This window comes from Mastigoproctus giganteus, chromosome 6, assembly GCF_048544385.1.
Source record: "Mastigoproctus giganteus isolate SK-2022 chromosome 6, ASM4854438v1, whole genome shotgun sequence".
Lineage (NCBI taxonomy): Eukaryota > Metazoa > Arthropoda > Arachnida > Uropygi > Thelyphonidae > Mastigoproctus > Mastigoproctus giganteus.
The window spans coordinates 173,627,555-173,651,712 of record NC_143580.1 but is presented as its reverse complement, the minus strand read 5'-3'; the positions used below and the strand labels follow the sequence as shown (position 1 = coordinate 173,651,712).

Here is a 24,158-nt window from a genome sequence, read left to right as displayed (position 1 = left end):
TAATAAATCCCGTCGGGATCTGGAGCACTGTTTTTCACTCGTGCAAGTGCATTACGCAATTCATTCATGGTCAGAGGCAGATTATAAGAATGATGACAGTATTAATATTTAGTTTGTATTTTTCTGTCTGGGATTTTAGCAATTGAAATGCAGGTTCATATGTGGCAACAGCTGAAAGCGTTTCAAACGTAATATCTAAGGCATTGGCAATTTCTGTAGGTTCAGAGATTTCTTTCCCTTTTACAAGTAGAATAGGAGAAGTTGTCTGCAAGTATTTACCATTAATTCTTTTGATTTTTTTCCATATTGTAGAAGTATCCGTGGATCTGTTTATGGTGGAGGCATAATGTGCTCATGCTTCTTTTTTATTCTCCCGTCTTATATGACGAGCTTTAGCTCTGACTCTCTTAAACTGTAGGAGGTTAGCTGTGATTGGATGTTTTCGAAAAATATTCCAATATTTGTTCCTTTCTTTCTTAGCACTGTTGCATGCTTTGTTCCACCACATTTTTGGATGAAGCCGGATTTTGGATGATGATTTTGGTATAGCAATCTCGGATGCTTTCATTATTGTATCTGTAATGTAGCTTACTGCAGAGTCAATTGTGTGGGTTGCTATGAAGACAGTATCTAAGCGAGCTATTTCTTGGTATTTAATCCAGTTAGCCTTAGCAAATGTCCAGGTTGTCTTAATGTTACTCTGAGGGGTAGAACTTATACAGAAAGTTCAGATGATAGGAAAGTGATCGCTCCTGCGAGGGTTATTAGTAACGGTCCAGTCTATGAGAGGAAATATCACTGGAGAGCATATTGAAAGATCAATAGCAGAGGTTGAGCCAGATGGTAAATGCACGTATGTGTGAGCACCAGTGTTTAAAATTGTCAGGTTATGTTTATCTAAAATTTTTTCAATTATCAAGATGTTGAGAACCCCATAGCGGGTGATGGCCATTCCAGTCACCCATAATACAAAAGGGAGCAGGTTATTTGCATTACTAAATTATCTAAATCAGCAAAGGTGTATGTATGATTTGGTGATAGATACAATGAAACTAATGTTATTGTGATTCCGAAGGTGACACGGACAGCAATAGCCTCTAAAGATGTTTGCAGGGGGATAGGACTAGAGGGCACCGAAGAGTTCACTATGAGTGCTACTCCTCCATGAGCTAAATTAGATGAGTTTCTATCTTTTCTATACATATTGTAATGCTTAATTTACACCGATATTGCATTTGTGAGATTAGTTTCTTGAATGCATACTGCAACAGGCTTGTATTCAGATAGGAGATCGTAAAAATCGTCAAAGTTAGCATGGAGCCCACAACAATTCCATTGAATAATTGTATCCATTGTTTGGTTTTAGCTAGTGGCTGCTAACTTCCGTGAGGTAGTTTGCTTACGCCTGTCAATTTTTCCTTTATCCTTCTTTGAGAAGACTGGTCTGCTTGTGTCAATGTCACCTTCTGGATGAATTTCAAGAAATGTGTCATCTTCATCCCCTTTTTCATCGGTGTCCATGGTATCAGACCTGAATGTGTGCGTATCAGTTCTTTCAGAGCTCTTAGTTTGTACTTTCGATTGCTGATTGGAATTCTTATCTGGAGGTATTGTTACCGGAGTATTTACTCTTGGGTTGCATATTTGGAGGGAGATTGTTCTTTTAATGAAGTAAGTAATGATTTCGCCCAACCAGATATAGAGATATTTGGAGGGACTGAGCAGTCAGTCTGAGTTGATATTGTGCGTAGCTGTTGAGTAACTGAGGCGCATGTAGATGATTTAGTAGGGATTGCAAAGTGTTTCTTTGCCTCTTGATATGACACTTTATTCTCTATTTTATATCTCTGAATGTTCTTCTCTCTTTTCCATTGGATACAGTCCTTAGAGAAGGCAGAATGATTTCCCTGGAAGTTAGGACAGTTTTGGGTTTCATTATTACAGTCCATATGTGTGTGTTCTTTTGAACCACAAGAAGCACAAGTGACTATACCTCTGCACACAGTTTGCGAATGACCGAATTTTTGGCACTTAAAGCACGAACTGGGTTGGGAATGTACAGTCGAACATGGCATCTGAGATATCCAGCTTTTATAGTTGTGGGGAGATTTGGTGACTTAAATGTCAATATAACTGTTCGTGTAGGAACAGGCTCTCCATTTTTTTTGATGACAATTCTTTTTGCCTGGACTACATTTTGGTTACTTAATTCGGAGACAAGTTCATCCTCTGATACATTTAGAAGATCCCATTCAGATATTATCCCTTTAGAGGAGTTCAAGGTGGCATGTGGGGTAACCTTTGTGGGAATTCCACCAAAGGTAGATATTTTCAAGAGTCTTTCAGCATGTCTGTGTTCACTCATCTCCACTAATAGGTCTCCAGATCTTAGTAGCCGAACCATTTTTGGAGGCCCAGCCACATTTTCGAGACATTTCTGAATCAAAAATGGGGAGAGCTTACTCAATGGTTGGTCCGTGGAGGAATGCAATATTAAGAGAGGAGTAGAAAAATCTGTCCCTTCTTTTTTTTGTCTCTTAGCATGGGATTTATTCAAATTATCATGGTCGTCATGTCTACTTGAATCTGGATCAAGAGATCCATAGTAGGACTGTTTTGTGTTGTCCATAGTTGCTCCTTTTAGTCCCGGGAGTGGATTTCTCCTCCCAGGCTTCCAGCTGTGCCATGTGGAGGTAGGAGCGGTGCCACCAGTGACCAAGCGATAAGGTTGTTAGTGTTAGTGCGTTAGTAGATTAGTCTTATATACAAGAAGAAAGGTGGCTTTCCTTTCTGTTGAGTAAGCTGACTTCTTTACTTTAGAAGAGCAAAATTATATAACTTTGGAAATTAGAAAATAACGTTCAACTACAATCAATCGCTCTTTAAAGAAAAATCGCTTTCAAATCACTGAAGAATCGCTTTAGTCACTCAAGGCCGTCTGCTGCTGTAAAAGCACAAGGGCAACATAGTCTATATCAACAAACTTGGAATTGAAAATATTGGCTTTGATCCCAATGCATGATGTCAAGATTTTTGCCTCCCAGGCAGCAAATTCCTGTTTGATGGCCTTGCAGGTACTATTTTGCCTATTGCATCACCAAACAACAGCTGATGAATTCAATTAACAATCTGGAATTCTCCACAGTCACTGGCACCAATGGAATACCACAGTTTCTGTTAAAATGCCTTACCTCCTTCTTAATTGAACTCCTCAGGTCAATCTTCAACAAGATTGACCTGAGGGGGTTCAGTTGCAAAGGAGCTTGTGTGGTTATTTAATCAGGCCTCTTCCCAAATGCAAAACTGCCATCTACCCTAGCATGTTCAGACCAAGCTCCACCACCTCAAGTCTTCTAACAATTCTTGAGAGGATATGTCTTCCTTGTCTGACCAAACAGATTCTCCAATATTAGCCATCACAAATACACTGTTCCATCAAATGAAGATCAACAGCAACAAGCCTTGTACCAACAACTTCCATTCTCAAAGCATTTGAAGAGAAAGCTGAAATGAACATTGCCTCTCTGTGCATGATAGGTGCCTCCGTAGCCAGGTGGGAAGGAGCAGCAGTGCGTAGCACACGCTTCTTGATTAGACCGATGTTCGAGCCCGTCATCACCAAATACGGAGGATGCGGAAAGGTCAGGGAATGACCACCGCATATCCCGGAGCAATATGGCCTTAGTTGCTAATGCTCCTAAAAAAAAAAAAAAAAAAAAAAAAACCAAACCAACCTGTGCATGATAATCTGTGGTTTTGAATGAGAGAACTGTTGAGAGAACCCTTTATGAGAGAACTGTTGTCCTCATGTTTTGCAACTAGGGGCAATAACCAGAATGATCAATGTAGGGGTCCCACAAGGCAGAGTCCTCTGTGGTCTGTTATCAAAGCTGCAGTTATCCCATTAACCATGGGCAACATGGTATATCATATGCCAATGATTTGAGATGCTCACCCATACAGCGGAATCATACAGCGAATAATTGGGGCATCCGAGATGAGCAGTAGTTGAATCAACTGATAACTGAGATTCTGTCAGAAAAGGTACATGGGGTTTGGCAGACTGCAAGTGGAAATGGACATCGCTGAAATTAGAATTGAGACCACGTATATTTGTGAAATGAATTAGGAAGTCCTTGGGAGGTTTAGATCTTTTTGCAGATAAGCTTGCTCTATTAGTTTCACAATTAATTAAGTCATGGTGTATTCAATAGTAAGAAAAAATGGGTGGGACATGCTGTATGAAGTAATGAAATTTTTGGATATGGTGTACACATGGTAAGAATATACCCAGATCCTTGACATAACGTGGCTTCGACAATGCTTCCTGCATACACACTACTTGGACTCCCTCCAGTCACTATCTGGCAGAGTAGAGGTAGCAAGATTATACTCTAGCTTATCCGGAAGCCTCCTAGAGTTACCAATAGGTTCGGTCCGGTGTACTAACTAGCGGCCAGCCGGCCTGCAAACACCATTTTAGAGCTGTACCCTCGAAATGCAAGGAATATTGGATCTCGCCACGGTGTTCATCATAACCTCAAAAGTCATCAATCATACTGCATGATGGAAGAGATATGAAAGGGATGACCGGAACTTAGCTCTACAGACTAAACATGGGTTCCACCACTTCAAGCCTCCAATAAGCAAAGTGGTGGTATTGTACCGGTTGATGAGAGTCATCTACCACCTAGTACTGCCTGATAATATAGAGGGGCGGCGTTCCTCCATGTGGTGTGGGCACCACACCTTGGCCCCTGCTTACGTTGGTTCACACCTGGTGGTCACCCATTATGTACTTGTAAATGGAGGTTATATCCAGGATTACTAACAGTCCCATCACAGTGAAGGTGCAAGCAGAGGATTTGGCTGTCATAGACTGTCCAGACTTTGCCGAAATTGGGTCCACTTGACTTGAGTGTCATCCGAATATCAGTTCCATCAGCGTTTTAGACTCCCAGGTAGCAAGTACAGCTTGTCTGGTATATCTGAGAGAATGTCTGTGACAACCTCAAGGTCATCAAATATCAAGGACAGACTACTACTAAGTGCTTCCATGCCCAAGCACTTAATATTCTTAAGTTCAGTATCTCGTGGTCATCACAAACAGTGATATAATGGTTGTTTTCTCTGCATTGTAATTATATCGTAGCAATATCACTTATTTCATTTCCTGAAATGATTTCTACAATGTTTTTAATAAGTACGTTTCAAGCTTTCACAAATGCAAAAAAAATCCTTAAATATTAAATTTATTGAATATATTAAAAGATAACTTTTTTATATATACACTATACTACATCTTAAGGCGCTAGGAAAACTTACGTCAAAAACTTGTGATAACACAGAAATTGCTCTAAAGAAATTTGGTAACTATTAAGGCAGATGCAATTAACCCTTGAAATAAATGAATTAACTGAATGGCTAAAGCTTCATTAATATCAGTGCTCACCCCTTAATCAAAGTGGTTGAATACATTATGAAATAGTCAAAAGAGGAGAAAATTAGAAATTTAAACATACCATTCCCTCTCAGAAAAGTTTGTTCTTTTTACACTGTCTCAATAGAAATGAGGTTATATAGAAGACTATGGTAGATATAAACTAGTTTGTGACTTGAACACAAACTAGTTTATATCTAGCAAAGACTTAGGATGGGATTGAACCACATTGGTCCACCTGATGTCAATGGTTTAACTGTAGATGATCCTGCTGAGGTTGCTGACAAACTGAATAGATGTCTTGTGTCTACATTCTTGTAAGAGGAGTTATTTAGGGAGGAGAATGCAAGAACATCATCAATATCGAACAGGGAGCTAAGTGATTATGGGATAACTAAGAGAAAAGTGGAGGAGAACCCTGGTAGAAGTTGTTCAAGAAAGATCCGATATTTAGTGGAGTTCATGCGGGATGGTAACAGGTACGGGCCGACTAAGCAGTCACCGACAATACCTGCCCACACATTTATTGCGAAGCAATGTTGTGCCGCATGGGGACGCACACCGTGTAGGTTGTCGAGAGCCCACACATGAACATTGTGCTGATTGAATAAGCCTTCCCGAGTGAAATAAGCCTCATCCGTGAACAAAACATAGGCTGGAAAATTCAAGTCTTGAACACTTTCTTGGAGAAACCACTGTGCAAAAGCCACACGTGCAGGATGATCTTAGGGGAGCAGTAGCTGAACCCTTTGGAGATGAAAGAGGTGTAAGGAACCGTCGTGCCAGACACTCTGTACACAAGGTATGTTCGTGTCAGACGGCACCTGGGATTTCTCCCATCTCCGCTCACTGTACACACACGCTGTACACAACGAGACACTCCTAAGGCAGAGGCAATGGCACGTGTGCTGGTAGTAGGATTATTCTGGATGGCATTCAACACACTTTCTTGCATGGCAGGAGTTCGCGTCGAACGTGGTCTGCCCGCACTACTCCTGTTACCCCTAAATGACCCATAATCGCACAAATTTTGATGCACATGTGCAAACAAACGGTGGTCTGGTACATGTTTGACTGGGAAGCGTTCTCCATAAATTCGTTGAGCAGCTCGTCCACTGCAGTCTGCTAATCCATACACTAGGTGCATCTCTGCAAGCTCACAGTTCGTATATCGATGCATGCTCTTCATGCTGCGACTATCACGTCGTCTACCGACTTATGGTGATGTTTCCGGTTACGGGTTCCTATGCGATTCACATTCCTTTAGATGTTACCTACCTCCCCTAAACGTTTGTACCAATATTTTTGAGACACTCCATGTATATATATAAAAATGGGGGAGGGGTAACACTACAATTTGGCTGAAAGAGATGTACAAGAAAGCGGTAGAATTTAGATGTTGATTAGAATTTGGCAGCATTGTTAGGGAGTGTACTCGGTCAGTTTAATTAGAGTGGGAAGAGACAAGACTGGGGAAAAAGAGGTAGAAAGATGGGGACGATAGAGTAGGCATTCCTAAAGAGGTCAGTAGAGATGAGCCACAATAGGCGAAGTATGGGGAGGCAGAGAAGAAAGACTGGTCTCCTCCCTCCCCTGCCTGGGGATAGGATTTTCAAGGGAACTGCATTATAGTACCCAGTTTAGATCACCAAATGGTGTGTTGGCAGCAAAGCCGCAGTATGTGATCGTCGGTGATGGTTGTCAGGTCCGTGTAGTGTTGAATCTGGTAGGTAGGTCAAACTGGCCATCCTGCTCTGAGGGTGGGATACGTTAGTTGGCAGTGGGGAACCCACCAGGTGAAAGGGTGGGGTAGAGACATTTACTTCATTCATAATCTGCATTCTCACTCTACTTGCATTCTAATTTTTTCCCCCGTTAGGTTATATATATATATATATATATATATATATTTTTTTTTTTTTTTCACTCATTCATATTTCTCTCACACACACCAGAGAGGATACAATGATGTGTAATGTAAATTTAAATACTAATTAAAACTAGGGTTAGTGTGTACTTAACTGTAGCATTGTAGCATTTATGGTTTGTGTTCTTTTTCTCACACACTTGCACTCTCATTCATTCTTCTGGCTTTCAATTCATTTGTTTGACTCTTGCTTTCTGCACTGCACTCCCTAGACACCTCAACTTATTGTTATTCTACAGTGGTGGTGTAGGGCTAGCTGCAAGTTTTTGCAGGCCAGGGGAGAATGCAGTGATAGCATTTGTGTTGTTAGTAAATGTTTGTTACATATATAAAGTAATGTAAGTTATTATTAAATTTGTATTCTTTCTGCAGTTACATTTTTCGGCCAGTTACAGTGATAGGTGGAACAGGACCAGGGTATGTCTGCCAGGGGCAAAGATTGATGACGTTGAAGAGCGAATATCATCTTTTAAGGGCACAAAAGGTGATATAGTTGTACACATTGGCACTAATAATATTAAGAGTAGGAGACCGGCAGAATTACTTAAAAAGTACAGGTCACTGCTGAACAAAAGCCGAGAATTAGGGTTGAATTTGAAAGTGTCTGCAATTCTGCCCAGACACGATAGGAGGGAGTATATGATGAGAGCCTTGTAGATCAATTCGGCCCTGGAAAGATTGTGCAAGGCTCAAGGGGTAGAATTTTTTCAGCCTGGACTGTACTTGTTAACAGGAGAGATTGCTTCTACAGGGATGGGATACACTTAAATAGAAAGGGTGCAAGAATATTTGTTGATGCTATTGAGGCAGTGTTAGGTGGGTCGGAAAACTGCTAGCTTGGGGGGAGACATAGACCAATAGATTGACAGTAGCCACTGGCAGAGGTGAAAGAGATTCTTGCACTGCTTCTATTAGAATGAGCAGAAGCCTGAAAAACAAGATGCATGGTATTTCAGAGACTGCTGGGAGCCATTGCGGTACAAGTAAACACATGGGTTGTGTTACGGTAGCTAAGAATAGAAACAGGTGCAGGTATACTTGTGTGTACACCAATGCTAGGAGTTTAGTAAATAAATTTGATGAATTTGAGGTATTGCTCAAAACATCAAAGGCAGACATTGTTGGGATATCAGAGACGTGGTGTCACACAGATATAAGGGATGCAGAACTGCAATTTGGGGAGTACAAAGTCTACAGAAAGGATAGACAGGATAGGAAGGGGGGAGGGGTTATGCTATTAGTTAAGAAACACATAAAAACCAAGGAAGTGAAGCCAGTCGACATCGCTGGACAGTGCAGTGTTGACTCAGTTTGGTGCGACATAAGCATTGGGAGATCAAAATTGAGAGTAGGAGTGTGCTATAGGCCTAATGACTCTGATGAGTATAATAACGAACTGTACAGGGAAATAGAGTGGGCCAGTAAATCAGAGAGTCTTATAATGGGAGATTTTAATTTCCCAGATATTGACTGGAATTTGGGGGCTGGTTACACACGCACTAGCAGGGCTTTTGTGGATTTATTGGATGACTGTTTTCTACATCAGCATGTTCGGGAGGCAACTAGAGGGAGTAATACTCTTGATTTGATTATCAGCAGTGATTCTTCATGCATTAAGAATCTGCAGATAAATGAACCACTAGGTGGCAGTGATCACAGTGTGCTGAAGTGGGATTTACTCAAAGAGGTAAACTACCATTAGGGGTAAAGAGAAGGGTTATTGCTTCCGTAAAGGCGACTACGATGGACTGTGACAGTATTTAAATTCTATACAGTGGGACCAACTAATGATGTTACCAACAGCAAATTCAAAATGGGAAGCATTCAAAGAACTTATCTTGGAAGCTATTAGGCTTTACATACCAACTAAGAAATATTGTTCAAGGTTTAGGCCAAAATGGATGTCAGATGAACTAATGAGGCATATGGCAGAGAAGAAAAATGCATGGGATACTTACAAATTAACACATGACACAGAAGCCTATGATAGATACAAGTTGATATGCAACCAAGTTACAAAGGAGGTTAGGCAGGCGAAGGCAGATTACGAGAAATCCTTGGCAAGGGATGCAAAGAAAAACAGCAAACAGTTCTTTACTTATGTAAAATCTAGAAGGAAGGGGATGAATCAGATTGGTCCACTTGATATTGATGGGTCAACTGTTGATGATCCTGCTCAGGTAGCTAACAAACTAAACGAATATTTTGCATCGCCATTCACACATGAGGAGTTATTCAGTGAGGAGAATGTCAGAGGTGTATTGAACTCTAGCAGTAAGCTACAGAATCTTGAAATAACTGGGAGTAAAGTGGAGGAGACACTGTTGAAGATAAACACAAGAAAGGCACCCGGGGTGGATGGGATCTATCCAGTTATACTAAAGGAGGCAGCAAAGGAAGTAAGCAAACCCTTAGCCATAATTATGAGAGCTTCCTTGGACTCAGGGGAGGTACCCATAGACTGGAAATGTGCAAATGTGACCCAAATTCACAAAGGAGGATCAAAGGCTGACACACGTAATTATAGACCTGTGAGCTTAACTTCTGTTCCAGGAAAATTAATGGAGGCACTGGTTAAAGAAGCACTGCAGGATCATTTAGACAAGACTTCAGTTGTAGCTCGGACACAGCATGGTTTTGTTAAGGGGAAGTCTTGCCTGACCAATTTGATTGGATACTATGATGCAGTCACAAAAGAACTGGATGCAGGGAATAGCTTTGATATTATATACTTGGATCTTAGAAAGGCTTTTGATACTGTTGCACATGGAAGACTGCTACACAAATTGGAGCAGTGTGACATTGGAGGCAAATTGCTGCTATGGATAAAGGGGTAGTTGAGGGGGAGAAGACAGAGAGTGGTAATCAATGGACACTGCTCATCGTGGACTAATGTTATTAGTGGAGTCCCTCAGGGCTCAGTGTTGGGTCCATTGTTGTTTTCTGTATTTATAAATGATATTGATGATGGTATATCAAGCTTAATGTCCAAGTTTGCAGACAATACAAAGGTTGGCAGGGTTGTCAAGGACACTACTGACACTATGCTGCTGCAACAGGATCTGGAAAGGTTGAGCAGATGGGCTGAGAGGTGGCAAATGAAGTTTAACATTGACAAATGTAAAGTACTACACATGGGAAACAGCAACCCCAGAGCAACGTATCAACTCTGTGGTACTACACTGAGAGTGGTAGAGAATGAAAGGGACTTGGGGGTGGTTGTGCAGGCAGATATGAAGTTCTTTGAGCAGTGCAGACGGGCTGCAAGAGTAGCTCATGGAGTATTGTCAATGATATATAGGAATTTTTCCAGCAGGGATAAGGAGGTGATTATTCCCTTGTATAAGGCAATGGTCAGGCCACACCTAGAGTACTGTATACAGGTCTGGAGGCCTCATTTCAAGAAGGATGTAGAGCTGCTGGAACGAGTACAGAGAAGGGCAACAAGATTAGTGAATGGAACAAAGGGGTACTCTTACGAAGAAAGGCTTAAGTTTTGCAAATTACAGTGTCTGGAGACTAGGCACCAGCGAGGTGATCTGATAGAGGTGTATAAAGCCTTGAATGGTTTGAGCATGCTCAATGCTGATGGGATTCTTCCTCTAGCTCAGAATAATCACCTGAGAGGGCATAAATTCAAATTGAGGAAAGACAGATGTAGGATAGACGTTCGGAAATTTGCCTTTAGCCAGCGGGTGGATGGTTGGTGGAACAGACTTCCATCTCTTGTAGTGGAGGTTGATAGCCTAAATAAGTTTAAGGCTCAGCTGGACAGGTATTTTGAACGAACAGAGGGGTGAAGTGGATGTGGGTTTTTTTGGCTGATGCTGCATAAGCTTGCTTTCTTGCATCAAATGCCTCTACTAATGCTAATGCTAAAAAAGCTGCAAGAGGGCATCATTTGATCTTTGCCCTACAACCACTCACATCTTACCTTTTACAAGGAAAATCATGTCATCTGCAAAGGCCAGCTTTCCATGAATTCGTTATCAGATAAGATCATCCTCATATTTGTATGGGGGTGATCTTGTCTGACCAATCTGGATATTATGATGTAGTAGCAAAGGAACTGGGTGCAAAAAATAATTTTGATATCATATATTTGGATTTCAGGAAAGCATTCAATAGCACTGCATATAAGACTACTGTACAAATTGGGGCACTGCTCTGGATAAAGAGAGCGGATGAAGACAGATGTTTTTAACGGACATTGCTCTTTACAGAATGTTATTAGCAGAGTCTTCTGGGGTTCAGTGCTGGCCCTTTATTGTTTTCTATATTTATTAAAGATACTGATGAAGATATATCAGGCTTAATGTCTAAAGTTTACAGATAATGCAAAAGCTGGCAAGGTGGTTAATGACAATAATCAGGGTAAGCTACTGCAAAAAGATCTAAAAAAATTAGGCAAATGGGCTGAGAAATGGCAACTGAAGTTTAACATAGACAAATGAATGGTATTGCATGTGGATAGCAGCAATTCCACATTAACATACTAAATTCACGGTAGTGGAAAGAAAAAGACCTGGGCTAATTGTAAAGTCAGATATGAAGTTCCCTCAGCAATTCAGACAGGCTGCCACGACAGTTCATGGAGTTTTGTCTATGATATACAAGAACTTTGATAAGAGGGATAAGGAAGTGATTATCCCATTGTATAAGCAATGGTTAGGCAGCATACTGAGGACCACTTCCTTCATAAAATGAGGTCTGGAAGCCTCATTTTATGAAGGATGTTGATCTGCTTTAATGAGTGCAGAGAGCTGGGAAATGTGATTGGTAAAGAGAATGAAAGGATGATCTTTCCAAGACAGCCTTCAATTCTGCAAACTGCAGCATCTGTAGGCTAGGAACCTGCAAAGAGATCTGATTGCAGTGTTTAAAGCTTTGAATGGACTGTGCAAACTCCATGCTGATGGAATACAAATTGAGGAAGGATGGTTGTAGGATAGATGTGCAGAGGGGTTTGCCTTCAGCCAGAAGATGGTTTATTGGTGGAACAAACTTCTATCCATTATGTAAGTGTGCAGTTTGAATAAATTCAAGGAAAAACAAATTATTGGAGAGGATGGACAGGTGACATGGGAGTTTTTTTTTTTTTTTTTTAGCCGATCCTTTATAAGCTCACTTTCTTGCATCATATGCCATTACCACTGCTATTAATAATAACAATAATCGAGGGAATGGACCCCACAAAGACCCACACCATACCAATGCAGAAACCCAACAGAATCTTGCTGGAGGTCACAGGCCACCTCAATCAGCAAATAATACTGGATTACCTCAACAACAATGAAATTTACACTAGACCACCTCCACAGCCATTTTCTGTGCCACTGTAGCAACCACCAGGATGAACAGAAGAGGAACGACAGAACATAAAATGCAATGACAGGGAACCACCAGCCTAGGAAAGAAGGCTACAGCAGAAGATAGGCCAACTGACCAAGTCAGTTGGCCTATCTTCTGCTGTAGCCTTCTTCTGCTGTAGTAAGTTGGTCAGTTGGCCTATCTTCACTCAAGTAACAAGCTGATCAGAAAAGTGAAAACCATCCTCAAGAAAGAGAACATCCACGGCAAGCATGAGACCTATAATAGGAGGATTGAAGAATATCTTGACATCCTCAATCAGAAATTCCTGGCACTCAGCCAGATTGAAATTCTGATTTCACTGTTAGAGAAAGAGTGCCCAGAGGAAAACAGACAATAGGATATTTGATGAAAATGAGAGGGCTCTCTACATGAAAATCAGACAAGAGGAGAAGGAAGGCAATGAAACCCTCAACCGGAAGGCACTTGTGAAGTTTTACAGCAACCTGTGGAGCAGTGACGTTAGGCATAACAGCCGTTTTTTTTTTTTTTTTTTTTTTTTTTTGGTAGTTGTTGGCGCATAGGCTTCTGTGGCCATAATGCACCTCCCAAGGTTTTTGCAGTACTTCTCTGGAATCAAACATTCAACCAACACCGAGCTGGAGGAGATTATGAGATCGACCAGGATAATGGTGACTAAGAGCTGCCTACACCACATACAGTCAGTCATCAAGCAATTAATCATAATGCGTAAAGAAGGAGGGAGGGGATTAACCTCACTGAACAAGAGAAGAGGATTAGGTACCCATTGCATTACTCCCAGGAAAACACTGCACCAATCTACCAAGCCACAAGAAAGATAGACAAATGGCACACAACACTCAGCCTCAACAAGGAGACCACACACAGATAAAAGAAACAGACAGAAAGATGGATGAAGAAGGCACTCCATGGCAGAACACTGCAGCTGCTCCTTCCCACCTAGCTACGGAGGCGCCTACCAGAGACTGAAGAATTCATAATCACCACCCAAGATCAAGCAATCAACAATAGGATCTACATAGCCAAGTACTCCAGAGTAACAGATTACACACCAGTGATGACACTTGGCCCCAGAAACAATTCAGCACATCACTGCAGGATGCAGAGTGATCACCCAGGTGCACTACACTCACAGACACGACTGGGTTGCCAGGATAATACAACAGAAGCTAGTGCAAAAAAAAAAAAAAAAAATCAGGTGATCAAAGAAAGTTCTCTGTACTACAAAAGTATGAACCTCAGGAAGTACTGGAGACGCTCCCCCCCCTCCACTAACAAATTATACTGGGACTGTGACATAATACCTCAACATAACAGACCAGACATTACCTTTACTGACCATCACCCAGGTGAAGTGCCCATCATCCAACAAATCTCCAGAAAACATATGAGGAAAAGATCAGGAAGCACACAACCAAAGAAACGTTGCATATGGAACAAGTAACAACTATCCCGTTCACTGTGTCAACCACTGTCATTGTGCTAAAAAGCCTCCATAAGAACCTAGTAGCAACAGGCCTCTCAGAGTACCTGTGGGATAGTAAGAGTCCCTCGACCAACAGTAATAACAATAATAATGCTAACCAGGAACAACCGACCATCCCATGCACTTGGTACCAGTACTTGTCCCGGGACAGGAAAAAATCCCATAAAGGAGAAATATCAGCCTTTCTACCTTCAAAGCTTTGAATTAGATATGAAATAAACAAACATTACCCATGACATGGAATGATTTCTGCACAGTAAACAAACTGTAAGACAAATGATTTCTAGAATTTAGTCTCTATCATCACTTTACCGAAAACAAAAATCAAGAGTGTTGACCCAAATAAACCCAAATGGGTTTATTCCTTCTTTTTGGAACCTTAAAAAATCTATGTCATTTCACATATGATTGATCATTGGGACAGAAGAAAAGAGCATTAAAAGCATAAGGGTGGTAAAACAGGATCATTAATTGTGGAAATTTGCTGTATTTATATAATCACACGTGCGCAGAGAGAGAGAGAGAGAGAGAGAGAGAGAGAGAGAGAGAGAGAGAGAGAGAGAGAGAGAGAGAGAGAGAGATGAAAATTTCAAATTTCCTTTCATCCCTTTCTTACATTATCTCAGTATGTCATTGTTCCTTTGCTCTTTCATAAACATGTATATAGTTATACTATACCAAACGTCATGAATATATGACCAATATTTTCTTCAGTGCTTGAAAGAAGTGTTGTTTATTCTTTTTGTAATAGTCTTTCACCAGGTATCATTCTTTGTCATAATTGCACATAATTTTTCTAACATCCTGCATATTAATATTAGTAATTACCTTCAATGAGCTGTGTGTTTTTAAATCCTTGCCGTTCAAGTTTGAAAATGATGGTATCCTTAACAAACAGAGGAATCTGGAATAAATTTTAAAACACATATTATCCAAAAATTGAATTAATGCACATACATTACATTAATGTAGTCAAACACAAGAAATATAGAACAATATGAGCATCACAGTGATTTACCTTCGATTAAATATTAAGTTAGTTTTTAAAAATATTGACTCAATTTTTTTAAATCAGAAAGTTCACATTTAATTAATTTTAAGATAACATCAGATATAAACAAGGATTCACATAACAAGCAATAAATTGTATACTTCTTAAATATTATAACATATTTATTGAAGAACTTCTGTTCTAATAATAAATATATAAATCTATTTGGAGGCCAAGCAGAATAAACAGTAATTAACTGCTGCAAAATTGAAACCAAATTTCACTTGTTTAGTTTTTACATGGCATCAATGGTTTATCCAGAAATGAAAGATAAGTAAATATGCCATAATACTATATCAGATTTATTGGCAGTGTTTAACTTCTGCACAGAATAGACTACTAATCTTTGCTGCAGGTAAACATGTTAATAAATAAATAAATAAATAAAATAAATAAATTAAAAAATCACAAACCCACCAGGGGTTAATAAAAAAAAAAAAGTCCTTAAAAAAAAAAGCACATCTGAATGTCTTTGTCTTCTGTGATCATCTCATCTTCCTTGGTACCACTTCTCCATTGATTGTATGTCCTGGTAAAATTTCTCTCATCCTCTTCACCAACACTGCCTAGATTTGGTCTGAAAAAATCCAGGGGCAAGTATGGAGCTTGCTTGACATGTTGAATCCAATTTTTCCTTAATATTCAATCAAACTGCAACTACTACTTTTTTTGTAATTTTCACTCACTGTTTCCAAAACTCAGCACTAGTCGTTCTGCTTCTAGTTATGTGAATCCAATATCTGCATTACCCGGGGAAAAATAAATAAGATCCTTCTGCATTAGACAATTTTGGAAACACTGCATATGCTTGAAAGTGTCACCTTTAGGATTTAATGCTTTCGCATATTGTTTAACCAGTCTCATGTTCATATGGAATAGTGGAAACAAGACTTTCTTGGAACCAAAGGATCATTTACAATACTTTGTGTGCGTACCAGGTTGCAACTGAATTCTGACAGTCCACTCTTTTCTCCTGTAGCGGTGATCTACTGCCTTGCTGTCTCAATGGCAGAGAAAGCAAGAGAATCTAACAAAAACAACCTTGCAAACACTGAAGGTACCCTAGTATACTGAAGCAGCCACAGGCATCCCATTTATGCCGGACATATTTTATTGTTGTTTGTTTGTTTGGTTTTTAGGAGCATTAGCAATCAAGGCCATACTGCTCCGGGATATGCGGTGGTCATTCCCTGACCTTTCCGCATCCTCCATATTTGGTGGTGACGGGCTTGAACCCCGGTCTAATCAAGAAGCGTGTGCTACGCACTGCTGCTCCTTCCCACATGGCTACGGAGGTGCCTAACACATACTTTATCTTTTCTAAATATGCTTCACATTTCCAGTCTTCTTTAATACAAACAGAGTGCACAACAGGAACTGATGGATGTATATTCCCATTGTTATGAAACACAGCTTTTAACTTTTACTTGAACTGTCTACCAAAAGATGCCACTCTTCTGAATTGTGGCTAATATCAATTTCTTCATAAAGACCAATCAAATCAAAACCACTGCACAGGGATTCTGCAACAGTGCAAAAATGTTCATAAATGATATGTCATCTTTTTTCAGCATGTGGAAGCACACACAAAAAAAGACACTTTCACCTGGGATCCACTGATTCCCCTCTTCAACAAGATGTCAGGAGTTCTGCAAAGGATTCAGTTAAACCCAAGTTTCTCACTAGGTCATTCAATTCTTGATGATTGGTGAAATGTGGCACTTTATTTGAACAGACTTCTGAGGTGTAATACCAGTAATTCTGTTTGCTAGATTCATCATTCAATTCCAAACATACTTTTCTGGAAGGTTTAAGTGGGAACTGGCAAATCTTTATTTTGTGGCACTGGTACAATTTATAGGATGGTATGGGACACTCTAGTTTTTCAACCTGTAGACTTTTAAACTCTGATATATCCATGGTTCAAAAACAGAATATGTCACAATAATTTGTGCTCTCTCCATATTCCAGGGATAGCAAAAGGCACATAATTGTGACTAGCTACAACTACCACCACAGCAGAAATGAAGTGGTAGTTGCAGCTAGTCTCATAATGAGACTAGCTGCAACTAGGTATATGCCTTGTCTTGATCATTCATAGGTGTTCCAAAATAGGTTTTGTATGCACTGCAAAATCTGGTGTCACCAGTGATGTATGCTTCACCTACTTCTTCATACTTATATATCTACAAACATAGCAGGGAGAATCTGGAGATAACTTGCCCTTTGAGTTGGCAGACATAGCAAACTGCAAAAAAAAAAAAAAAAACACCACTGTATTAGTATGCATATAAATGTTGCAAAAATGTTCCATTGGCAGCAAAATATTCACTATTGGATTCAGCACACAAATCCTGCCATTTCCCTTTTCATCCTGAAGAGGGGAGGGGGATGTCATTCAAAATAATATCACTTTGCACACACAAACCAGGCTAATCACAAATACAAGTAAATAACATGAAGTGAGGGGCGAGGTAGACAGAAATTATAAATATATTTCCATACATTTGTTTGAGTGATACTGGACCAAATCTCTGAGTCACAGGTGGAATTACAAAGAGTAAATTAACTTGAACACAAATAGTACAAATACTCTAATTATAAATAATATGAGCTAATTGTTCAAAATGTTACTAAACTACTGTTTGCAACAGTCCCTAAAATAACAATACTCATATTGTAGTTATTCTAGAGACTGGCACAAAGCTTAGTTTAGTAGCATTTTGAAGAATTAAATCAAAGTATTTAGTGTTGGTAAAATAATCAATGACAGAAGTTTCTGATTAGTGTGATTATTCTACATAAAACTGTAAAATAGGATACTATAATAGAAGAATTACTTCATGGTATTATAAAGAGTGCTTTTATGAGTATATCAGCGTATAGCAAATCAGACTGGATGGACAAGATCCATCCTTAAACCAATGCTGTGATTTCCATATAATTCCATTCCTGTTAAGATGATCTTGTAATACTACTTTAACCATTGAATCCATTATATTCCCTGGAATAGAAGCCAAGCTTACAGGTCAGTAATTGCTCACATCACCCTTTGATCCCCTTTGTGAATAGGAGACACATTTGCGCAATTTAATGTATAGGATCCTCAACTAAATCCAAGAATGCTCTCAAAATTATAGCTGAGGATCTGCTTACTTCTCTTCTCATTTGTAACAAAATCATTTACTTCCAGTTATAACTTGGTGTACTTCTGGTGTTCCCTTCTTCACGTGTGAATGAATGCAGAAAAAACATTTATTCAGTCGGCAACCTGAATAGGATCATCAACAGTTATGCCATTCATATCTTGGCCAATCAATGTTGTTCATTCCTTTCTTCCTAAAGTTAACATAAGCAAAGAATTCCTTGCTACTGTTCTTCGCATTCTTAGTCAAGGACCTCTCATATTAATAGCCAGTAGAGGGACCACGTGTGTCGGTTGAGGAAATTTGGTCTCTTCAAATTGTGCTTATTAATATTGTAACAATGGATTATTTTGGATTTCCCTTGGATCTACAGGTTTCTATTTGTGATGGTGAGTCTATCCATGTCTTTTTTACGGCAAACTTCTAAGGCGTTGCCGATTTCTGAGCGTTTTTAATTTATGCTTTGTCTTGCTCTACAAACGAACGTTCACAATGGCTACGCCATATAGGTCTGACCGTTGATTATTGCCTATTGGTTTTCGATTTGTAATCTTAATTGTCTCCCTGCAATTATAGTTGTAATTTAGTGTTCCTAGAATGGCCTGCATTATTTTATTTTAGAAGTTAAATTCTGATAGTTTTGCTGCAGTATTATAATGAATTGTGTTTTTATTTTTCCATCGTTAAAATATTTTCTGTTGTGGCAGTCTTTGCTTCTTCTCCGACCTGCTGAATAAAAGCCTTCCTTTACTACGCCAGGTCATGTGGTACACGTTGCCACTCCGCTATTGGCCTTTGCCTTTGAAAGGTGGATACAGCTGCTCACATTGGGATTAATTGCATTTCTAATTCAACATTCTTTATTATTAATCTGGTTATTAATCATTGCTTATGACGTCACAGTATTTATTAATGGTTTTATTGATATGCAAATTTATTTCTTGATCACGTGGTCCTTATAGCTTATATATTCTGCTTATATATACAGTAATACCCTGAAGTTACGCGATAGGTGGGTCCGACGAAAATCGCTTAAGTCGAATTCGCGTAACTCGGGGTACAACTTGGCATATAAATACATATAAATTTTGTTTAATTGGGACCAAGGACTAACAAAAACACTAGTTTAGAAGAAAAATATTTAATAAAATTGCAGTTCTTTATACATATTAATACAAAATATGTATTAAAAAAATAAATGAGTTACGTAAAAAAAGTTATTTCGACGTCTATGGCTTCATAAAGTCTAACATATTCGCCTGTTGACACAGCGCCTTCTTTTTTTCACGCAGAATTTCTTCGTAGCAAGCTAATAATTTTTTTTATTCCTTGCTTTGTAACTATAACACGTTCTTCGTTGGAGTCTATGTTTTTTAAAATTTTTAAGCCCTTTTCAATTGAGCTGAGACCTTCTGTCAAACTTGCAATTGTCATGTGCTTTTCTGGTGGAACTGGGTCTGAAGTAGTAGTAGTGGCATGTGATGCAAGAAAGCAAATGTATGAGCTTATGCAGCATCAGCCAAAAAAAAAAAAAAAACACACCATTCCCTCCAAATGCCTGTCCAGTTCCTCCTTAAATTTATTCAACCTATCAACTTCCACAACAACAGATGGAAGTTTGTTCCAGCAATTAACCACCCACTGGCTAAAGGCAATTTTCCGAACATCTATTCTACATCTGTCCTTTCTTAATTTGAATTTATGCCCCCTTAGGTTCGTAATCTGAACAAGTGGAAGGATCCCATCAGAATTCAGCGTGCTCAACCCATTCAAGGCCTTATAGACCTCAATCAGATCACCGCGCAGGTGCCTAGTCTCCAGCCACTGCAATTTGCAGAACTTAAGCCTCTCTTGGTAAGAGGATCCCTTCATTCCTCTCACCAATCTTGTTGCCCTTCTCTGTACACGCTCAAGTAAATCTACATCCTTCCCAAAACGAGGCCTCCAGACCTGTACGCAGTACTCAAGGCGTGGCCTGACCATTGCTTTATACAGAGGGACAATCACCTCCTTTTCCCTGCTAGCAAAATTCCTATATATCATTGACAAAACCCCATGACCTGCCCTGGCAGCCTGTCTGCATTGCTCAGAAAACTTCATATCTGCCTGCACAATTACTCCCAGGTCTTTTTCATTTTCTACCACCTTAAGTGTAGTACCACACAGTTGGTACGTTTCTCTGGGGTTACTTCTACCCATATGCAGTACTTTGCATTTGTCAAGGTTAAACTTCATTTGCCACTTCTTAGCCCATCTGCCCAAATTATCTAGATCCTGTTGCAGTAGCAACACTGCCATTACTGTCATTAACAACCCTGCCAACCTTTGTATCATCCGCAAACTTCGACACTAAGCCTAATATACCTTCATCAATATAATTGATAAATATACAAAACAGTGGACCCAACACCGAACCCTGTGGGACTCCACTAATAACATTAGTCCAAGAAGAGCAGCACCCATTGATTACCACCCTCTGTCTTCTTGCACTTAACCATCCTTTTATCCATTGTAGCAACTTACCCTTAATACCATTCTGCTCCAATTTGTACAATAGTCTTCCATGCCCAACAGTGTCAAAAGCTTTCCTGAAATCCAAATATATGATATCAAAATTATTTTTTGCATCCAGTTCCTTTGTAACCACATCATAATATCCTATCAAATTTGTCAGCCAAGACTTTCCCTTAACAAACCCATGCTGTGTCTGAATTATTGCTGCAGTCTTGTCTAGATGATCCTGCAATGCATCTTTAACCAGAGACTCCATTATTTTACCCGGAACAGAAGTTAAACTAACTAGTCTGTAATTACTCGTGTCACCCTTCGATCCCCCTTTGTGAATTGGGGATACATTTGCACATCTCCAGTCCGTGGGAACCTCCCGAGTCCAAGGATGCTCTCATAATTATGGCTAAGGGTTTGCTTAGTTGCTTTGCCGCCTCCTTTAATATAACTGGATAGATTCCATCCACCCCAGGTGCTTTTCTTACATTTAACTTCAACAGTTTCTCTTCCACTTTGAAGTGTTGGATACTTCAGTGACGTTTTGCTCACGCATCTCTATGAGCTCATTCATTGTCAGCTCCTGACTATGTGAATCCAACAGCTCGTTGACATCATCACCATTGACTTCCAAATCTAATTGCCTGGCAAGATTAACAACTTCTATCACATGAGCGACATGATCAGTTTCTGGCATTGTTTTCGTCTCATTTTTGAAAAAAAAAAAAAATGGACAAAGTTTCTTCCAGACACACCATTCAATGTTTTTCTGTGAATTTCCTCCCAAGATTCTTCAATGATTCTTACAGCATCTAAAACACTGAATTGTTTCCAAAAGTCTTTAACAGATAACTCACTATTTTGTCGCATAGCTTCATTCAGACGTGCAAATGAATGTCTCGTGTAATAAGCCTTGAATGTTTTGATGACTCCCTGGTCCGTCGGTTGAAACAAGCTGGTTATGTTTGGAGGCAAAAACACAACTTTCACACGTGGATCGAAATTAATTAGGGCAGGAGGGTGACTGGGTGCATTGCCAATAAGAAGCATCACTTTAAAAGGAATCTGTTTAGACTTGCAATAACGTTCGACTTCGAGTATGAAGTGGTGACCAAAGCAGTCCTCAAAAACGGAAGCTGTCACCCAAGCTTTATGATTTGACTTCCAAATCACTGGTAAGCTAATTTTAGATATATCTTTTAAAACTCTTGGGTTTTCGAAGCGATAAATTAAGAGAAGTTTTAACTTGCAATCACCAGCTGCATTCCCGCCAACCATCACTGTCAATCGGTCTTTGGAAACCTTAAAGCCTGGAAAGATTTTTTCTTCACGCGCAATAAGTTCTTTTAGGCATCTTGTTCCAGAACAGGCCAGTCTCATCCACGTTAAATACGGTTTCACTGCTACAGTCACCTTCTTCTATCATAGCCTTGAGTGTCTCAGGAAAAGAAGACACAGCTTCTTTATCGGCACTTGCCGCCTCTCCACTCTCCACGATACTGTGCCAGTTACAGCGAGTTTTAAATCAGTTGAACCAACCGTTACTAGCTATAAAGTTTTCATCTTTGCCCGCCTCCCCATCTTCTTCTTTCAACCTCTCAAAAATCAGCTTAGCTTGATAGCACACAGTGTTCTGATTGACTGGAAAATTCTTCACTTTTACTTGATTATCAACACCATAATTTCAGTATTGTTTCCGTCTCAGCAACAATACCATGACGTTTACGAATTATGCTTGAGTTCAAGGATTGAGCATTTTTCACTGCTTCGAGAATTCTTTCTTTATCTTTTATGATTGTTCTTATTGTGGCTTCCGGTAGCTCAAACTTCTTTGCCAATTCACAAATTTTCATTCTGCTATCAAAATCCTTGATAATGTTAAGCTTACATTCCAAAGATATTGTTTTCCTTTTTCTTACTAGGTGCAGGAGAATCAGATTTACTTCATTTGAACGACATAGTTTTTTTTAAGGGTTTAGAAAACGTATAACAAAACAATCTTAACTTTCATCGATCGTAGAATCGTAATTGTGCACGTAGAGTTTGCGCGAAACACGTCCAATGCGTACCACAGCAAGAAAAAATCAAGAACCGTGTAACTCAGAGTATTACTGTATGTGTGTGTGTGTGTGTGTGTATATATATTCTGCTGAACTTGATAGTGTGATTTTCATATCCTGTTATTGACTATGACGTTACCATGTGTTATATGCCACTGTGGAACATCCTATGCAAATTCCTCCCCTGACTGTCTTGCTCCCTGGTGGCAATAGTTGGAATTACAATTTTCGGTCGATTGTGATTTTCTTCAGTAGACCCGTTTCAGGAGATTGCCTATTATATCAGTAGACTGTTCTCAGCACACTGATACATCCTGAACGACAAATAACGCATATCCGACATGAGTTCCCACGAGGAATCTAGCTCCGCCACTGGTGAGGACTCAGATCAAACTAACCTCCTCCCCCTTAAGGCAAACAGCCGATCTCGGAAAAAGAAGAGTAAAAAGAGATCCAGGGTCCATCCACTTCGCTCCACTAACAATCCGTCCCCAGTTGATGATAATGGCAGATCACCCTCTGTTGATTCTGAACAATCAATTGCAGCTAAACTTGACTTTAGCATCTCTACTCCAGTTGCCGCTGCCATCTTGGAATCGCTTGCCAGCGCTTCTCCTGCTCCCCCTTCTGCACAACCAGCTCTACCTTCATCCATCCAACCAGCTGCCCCTGTTTCTCCTACTCCAGCTCATCTTGCGGCCTCTTCCTCTGCTTCTTCAAATCTGGCTACCTCAGCTCCATCATGCACATCAGTTTCAAAAACTACTCCATCATTCTCTGCCCTTGAGCGGACTGTTGCATCAGGGCTCCCATCTTTGAACAGGCTTGCTATTACTGTCTCCTCTGGCCCTGCTGTCGCTGCTTCTGCTGACTCCTCACCCCTTCATCAAATAATATCTATGCTGCATAAAAATCTAGTGGCATTCCTAAACTACGACAATAACAGATTTACTAGGTCGGCAGCAAATACTGTGGGAGCTGTGGGCTAGACTGGAGACTATCTCCACAGCTCTCCTGATTGATATTGAAAAGCTCCGGGCAGTTAATGAAGAGCTCAGGTCCCAAACAAGCATCCTTGAAAGATAACTTGATACCTTATTCAAGCTCGCTCCAACCGCAACTCATCCTGCACTTGAAGCCTCCTCACAGAATAAATAACTACCACTCAGATCCTATGCCTCGGCAGCCAAG

At 39.9% G+C, this 24,158-nt stretch overlaps 1 protein-coding gene across 2 annotated transcripts in view; it reads right to left on the bottom strand.

The window, feature by feature from the left end:
• Cog2 (conserved oligomeric Golgi complex subunit 2) overlaps positions 1–24,158 on the bottom strand; it is a 462,981-nt gene that overhangs the window by 101,514 nt on the left and 337,309 nt on the right. For both annotated transcript variants that reach the window (XM_090375498.1, XM_090375496.1), the window contains exon 13: positions 15,034–15,109. In XM_090375498.1, coding sequence (XP_090231624.1) covers positions 15,034–15,109 — 76 coding nt within the window. The remainder of the gene's footprint in view (positions 1–15,033; positions 15,110–24,158) is intronic.